We start from the raw sequence: 6,779 nt of genomic DNA, 5'->3' as shown, positions 1-6,779 counted from the left end.
CCAAACATGTAGTACATTTGATGGGACCTAAAACAAAAAAAAAAAACCCCAAATGCATGTAAACTTTCTAGTTATCACTGAGAAAATGCTATTAAACTTCAAAGCAAAACAGGCCTTTATGCTTCACTGGTTCATTCTTCCATCTCCTGTGCTGCTCTGCAGCTTGGCATCTGTCTTCTTTATAAAACTGAAATTAGTCTTCCAGCTGTCCTGTATCACCCCACCCCCACAACACCTTCACCCAGTTGCTCCTCTACTCTAAATATCCCCCAATAATCTTACTTCAACCCAACAGCCATTTGCGAACTCAGAAATTCACACAATCCTCCAAAATGTAAAAAGGTAACCTTGTCTTCATGAGACGAGGTAGAAAAGCATCAAAACAAATTTAGTGACCTTAAAGAAAAGTGCCATTATTGCAATTAAGAGATCTGCCAAAAGGGGTATATTGGCAAATTCTTTAAGGATATTTTAGGAGGAAAAAAATAGAATTATTTCTCCTATAACAAGTTTAAGTACTTTTAACTAAAGCCAAAAAAATCCTGTGTAGTTTCTTTTGTCAGTTGCCTACAGTTTTCAAATGTCTGAGTCCAATAAAAGATATCACCCTAAGAAATCCTTCATCTGTCTTGTAACTTCCAGATCATCACAACTAGAACATCATTTTTACACTTCGGTCACAGACACACCCACACACTCACCCACCCACCACTTGTAAAAGACTAGTGGTAAAAAGTGAATAAATATCCACTACAGTATTTTACACTATATATAATTTAAAAGCTTGAGCCTTCAGTCCCATAGAACATTCTTCTAAATGGACAAAATGTCAAAATATGAAAGCATATCTGAATATGCATGCTTGCTGGGCATCCTAAAGAGAGCAACAAAATGATACACTATTAGCAATGAGCCAGGGTTTCTTTGCTGCATGTGAAAATCTGCATGTTTTAGTAGGGCCAGAGTGTTGTTACTGCCATGACAGACCAGAAAATGTATGAAGCAAGAGGTTATTTTTGTGATCTCTTTTACTAGCCCAACTATATAGCTGGGAGTTATTGCTGGACAAGCTTTCAGGCACTAAGCACCCTTGTTCAGGTCTCAGAAAGCCCTTGCCTCATCCACCATTCTAGGCTTGCATGTGCATATCTGACCAAACTGCGGGTGTTAAACGTGTTTCTGCATTTTGTTACAAACCTGTGAAATCCAAAGTCTTGAGTGGATTTTAAAAGAGTTAAAGCAGCAGGATTTCCTGACCAGGCAAGGCCAACAGGATGCTGCAGCCATGTCAGGGAGCTAATCACACAGCTGCATCTATAGCAGGAAAAGCTTAAGCATTAAGACCGTCTAGGACACATCACGCTTTACTGCTGTTGTTTTGGTCTCCTAACTCCAGACTAAGGCAACTATACGTAAGAGTTTTGCCATAAAAACATTCTGTTAGAAGAGGCAAGAAGTGTGTTTTTAATGCCCATATATAACATGCTCTGCCTCTAGAGAAAAAGCGACAAAGGTCATAGGTCCTAGGTGTTTATCAGTTTTCCAAATCCCTGATTTTGAATCATCTGCGCGCTCACTGTACACATCTTTTTTGTTTGTCCCCAAGTTTGAGGTGACAGTCCAAGCTGTCTAAAACAAAAATATAACACTCACCAAATGCTGTTTAGAATGAAAAAAAGTTGAATAAAGATACAACCAAATGGCAAGATGCCCCCCATGATGATCCCAGGCAGCGGCTTTGTGAAAAAGGACTGCTCCGGGATTTGCCGTGGAATCTGGTTTGTGCGAACTGGGTGTTCAATAGGCTTTGAGAGAAATTAACACAAAGAAAAAGGAAAAACACCTTATTACTATATTACTGATTACTCCCCTCACATTATTTCTTAACTGAGCATCATTTAAACGTTTTCTCATAAGCATTCCTATGCATCTCATATTAATAAAAAATGGGTCTTTCCCACCAATTTTGTAATACAGATGATGGATGAAAACACTGAGCCAAGCCACAGCTATTAAAATTACAAGCCAACTTTAGAAAATAGTGAATTCTAGCTATTTTACCTCACTGCTGACTTGGCACAACGAAGATGTAGGAAGGGGGAGCTCTTTATGTTATGTCGTTTTTAAAAGCAGAATCATTGATTTTATGCTATATTAATCGAATGACTTCAGCAAAGAAACTGTGCAAGCAAAGCTACAGTGAAGACGGTCAGAAAATTGTTTTTAAACCAGGAAAAATGGCTGCAGGAAAACGTGAAATTGGTTTCAAAATATTCATAAAAAAAAGACTCTCAAAATCAGAAGTTAACAACATTATAGCCAAATTCCTTGACAACATTATAGCCAAATTCCAAGTTTTTTATGCTGACAGCTTCAATATACTATAAATGTTTAACTGTAGAATGGAGAGCTATTATCTCAAGGGGCAGAACAATATGCATTTCACTCAAAACCTACCTTCTCTTTGAATCCAAAATATGCACCAACAAAGGTTAGCGGGACAGAAATTCCAAACCACATGGCCAGGATAGCAACCAGCGTGCCAAAGGGGATAGCAGCCGATGATCCCTTCACCCAGAGAATGAGATTCATAATGAAGAAATCGGCAAAGACAATTCTGGAAAGGAAATTTGAAATACAGCATCAGAAACTAAGCAGAACCCCACTTAGACAAGTTAAAACAAATGAAGAGGAGTTAAAAACATTTGTGCAGTTCATGAAACTAGAGCAGTGGTGCTCAAACTACAGCCCACAGAGCAGTATCATAGAATTATACAAAGGTAGGGCTGAAAAGGACCTCCTAAGGTCATCTAGCCCAGCTCCCTGCTCAAGGCAGGTCATCCATGACTAAATCACCCCAGCAAAGTGTCTGTCCAACCTGCTCTTACAAATTTCCACGGATAGAGATTCCACAGCTTCTTTAGGCAGCCTGTCCCAATGCCTGGCTACTCTCAGAGTCAGAAAGTCCCTAAAAATCTCCGATCTACATTTCCTCTGCTGCAGTTTCAACCTTTTTTCATAAGTCTTACTTCCAAGGCTCCTAGTCATTTTTTTGTGCACTGCACTCTCCAATCTGTCCTTCTCGAAGCGTGGAGCCCAAAAGTAGACACAGAACTCCACATGAGGCCACATTAGTGCTGAACATGGGAACAATCACTTCCCTCGATTTGCAAGTGACACTTGTTAATAAAACCCAGTATGCTGTTAGGTTTTTTTTTTGGTGCAACAACAACACACCTGGCCCACAGGTTTGGGGCAGGGGAATGGTGGCAATTAATGCTGCTACTGCTCCCTCACTGCCAAGTTTCAAAACCCGAGGCCCACCAGACCCAAACCCATATGTGAGAAATCTGTTCCACGGGATCAGAAATGCTGGGAACCCTGAACTAGCAGGTTACAAGTACTTGCTCTGGTTTTTTGTTCTCTAGCCATGCCATACTGTTCCAGCAGTAATTCATAAGAAGGTGTGTTTTTTTTAAGGAACTGATTACAGACATTTAGCAACAGGAGCCTTACAACTTTAGGAACTTTCTATAGTAGGATTAATTATGCAAAACAAGCTCATCTATATAACCAAAATGAATACAAGAGTCACAAGAGCACACAATCTGTGTTTTAGCAAGCTCTTGTCTCTACAGTCTTTTTGCCTGCAATTACTTTCCTATTCCTGCTAGTAATTTTTTAATGCTTAGGTGAATACTCCCTAATCAATGTGTTTCTTGCACCAAATTCGTTCAACAATGGCAAAATCCAAGCTTCAACATATCAAAAAAATCACTCTTGGCAACAAATACTGGCATATATCACAGAATGAATCTGGTCGGAAGCAGGCCAATTTTAAAAACAGATTATTGTTACGACCAAGTCATCCTTCTGCAATCAGAAAGACAACATGTAAAAGTAAACTCAAATGTGCTATTTATAAAGACATCATCTCGCTGTACCATTTTAAAAAAGATGCAGAATTTCAGCAGCAACTAAGTTACTAAAATTACAGTGCATTATTTATTCAGTTCAAATCAACAGGGCATCTTCCATTTCTTCAAAATATCTGTAGAGCGAAAACCCAAGCTAGGCAGATTTTCTTAAGCCCTAACAAGTGGTTTTTTAGACATCAGATGTCCTCTTACTTGACAGCCTCCTGCATTTTTAGTCTATGCTAGGAAGCAAACAATTTCCTGTACCGCCACCTCAATGGTGTTCTCCCTAGCCTTCAAGAAAATGTGTCATCCTTCCAACCTGCCCAACTGCTTTTGATTTCTGAAAATCATAAGGAAACACTGACACTAAATTCCAATTTTAAAATTATTGAGAAAAGTAATTAAAAGATTTCAAACAAATCGCATCCTACACACAATAAAATACATTGCTTGGAAACCTGGTGTGTGAGCCTGCTTGGATTTTCACTACCCAAGGAACAGGAAGCATATCAGAGAAGACTCAGCCTCCAGAAGCATCACTGCCCAACGCACCGCTCCAGGACTCATTACGGAAGAATGCCTAAAGCAGAATTGACACTCATCTCATAGAAAGATGCATGGTCCAACATACTGGACATAAAGTTAAGAGATTTGCTTGTGACTTTCTTTGCCAGGAGCCTTACCAGCCAAAAAACATTTGCAAAAAAAGAAAGTTTTATTTCACAAATTGCTCCCAGATATTTCTTAAGTAAGTATGCTCCAAACGTGTATTAAATCAGATCTAGGGAAATAAGTGTTGTAAAGCATATTTTGAGAGTTGTCCATGTTAGCAGTCCAATTTCAGATTTTTTTGCCCTCCAAAGTTAGAAAAAAAAACAGTGAGACATTCTCATTAGTCTACTGAGCATACAACTGCCTAGGGCTGTTTATGACATTATGCAAATTTACTGAACTAACCTAGCATAATCAAGACATCTGTTCTTATTTCACCATTCCCAATCATTTTACTTCCTCTGTGAAACTGAATTTATTCTGGAGTTTAAATTATCAGTGCGATATTTTTTTTCCACAGATAAGTAATCTCTGCCCTCTCAAGATAATATCTAAATGACAGCAGGGAGACTGAAGCACATTTCATTTGGGAATAAATTTCCACATAGAAATACTACGGACTGAGTCCTTACAGAACACGTTACATTTTGTCTGATCAAATTCTAGTTTACTAAACCAAATCATGTTTTATTGATTCTATATTTTTGGCAGGAATAGGTTTGGAAAAGATTTATAATCTTTCCCTCAACCTTGGGCAGGGACATATGTTGGAGATTTTTCACCTACTTGAGGAACTAGCTTAAGGAATATAGGACACTTCCAGAAAAAATAAAAAGCAAGTCTTGATGCAGTAGGAACAAACTCATCCCCCTTCTTACTACAGCCACACCAGTTACTGAACTCAATATTGCATTACTCAAGATGGAAGAGTAACCAACCTGTTTGCTATGCATCACTGTATGGCCAGTAAATAGTGACTTGAGATGTAGAAAAGCACTACATGCTACACCAAACTAAACATCACCTCCAGGGCATTTTAAAAGTTCCCACGGGTCTAAAAGAATCACCATATGGATCCTAACCAGTGGCATATGGCACTTGCCCGAACTATCAACACTAGCAAGGCCTCTGCTAGACTGTGCTGTCTGGGGCACTGCTTTCACATTCACCTGGTTTGGGGTTTTTTCAGCAACAAGAACAGCAAGAGGTTCAAAAAAAAAGACCACTTAGGAAGAAAGGTTAAAGGAAAAGAGTGTTCTTAGTCTACAAAAAGAGAAGTCTGTAGGTGGAACATGATAATAGCCTCCCAGTAAGTAAAAGGTCCACATAAAGGAGAGAGTGATTAACTGCTCTCCACGGCCTCCGGGGGAAGCACAAGAGCCATCTCAATTTGAATCTTAAGGATCTAACTTCCTAACTATTCCAGTGATGAAACACAGGACTGCCTACACAGGTTGCAGAATCTCTTTCATTAGCAGTGTTTAAAACAGGTTAGACAAAATACCCAGCACAGACAGCCTAAGCATGCTTGATCCTGCCTCAGTGCAGAGGGCTGAACTACAAAATTATTTGAGGCCTCTTCCAGCCCTACATTTCTATGATTCTACAGCTAGATCTACTTTAGTCGTCTGCCTTAATTTAGTAAGTGGTGTTGAAAAATACCTTGCTAAGCAATATTTTGCAATAGGTCACCTAGAAAAATGCCTGAGGACAAATTCAAAATATTTACTGAACACAAATCAGATAAATGGCTTAAGCTATTTCCTATGCCAAGAGTCCACACTGTATATCATAGCACCTATTTTCCTTCTAGCTCACAATGAACACTGTATCAATAACTACCTCCAGCCAGCAATCTTCCGTGTTAAAGGACAACATTAAATTACCTTTAAAGGTTTCCAGTACAATTTTGCGTGCTATGTTATTTTTAAATAATGATATTTTGAAGTAGAGGCAGTTTCCAGAGGAGATGCTTGTAAGAGCTATGCAAGTAGAGTCCCACATCATTCCCCCTACACCACAGTCTAGTCACTTTTAGAGGGTACTCAATGTAGCTGCACAAGACAACTTTTGGATAGGATTCCAGTGTCCCTTTTACATGGTCTTTCAGGAGAACATTTCAATACACTCAGGGGACGACAAAGAGAAGATAAAGTATTTGCATGAAAACAGGCTGTGGGTACAGAGCAGTCACCAACTGAAATGCAGGGATACCCAAGTGACTTAAAACTAGCTCGCTTTAGTACCAATAACAATACAGCTGTGGTAGTGTGGAGCTCAGCAGATGCCAATTTGCTCAGCCAAGAA

At 39.2% G+C, this 6,779-nt stretch overlaps 1 protein-coding gene across 1 annotated transcript in view; it reads right to left on the bottom strand.

Annotated features, from left to right (window-relative positions):
• The window catches only part of LOC109300338 (transmembrane 9 superfamily member 2-like), a 59,608-nt gene that overhangs the window by 21,692 nt on the left and 31,137 nt on the right, over nucleotides 1-6,779 (bottom strand). The window contains exons 13-14 of the mRNA XM_019521021.1: nucleotides 2,458-2,617; nucleotides 1,654-1,805 (exon numbers count right to left, since the gene is read on the bottom strand). Of these exons, the coding sequence (XP_019376566.1) occupies nucleotides 1,654-1,805; nucleotides 2,458-2,617 (312 nt within the window). The remainder of the gene's footprint in view (nucleotides 1-1,653; nucleotides 1,806-2,457; nucleotides 2,618-6,779) is intronic.

The sequence above is a fragment of the Gavialis gangeticus genome, unplaced genomic scaffold (assembly GCF_001723915.1).
Source record: "Gavialis gangeticus isolate Ggan-Ray unplaced genomic scaffold, GavGan_comp1, whole genome shotgun sequence".
In the NCBI taxonomy this organism is placed as follows: Eukaryota; Metazoa; Chordata; order Crocodylia; family Gavialidae; genus Gavialis; species Gavialis gangeticus.
This window is presented reverse-complemented; position numbering and strand designations above follow the sequence as displayed.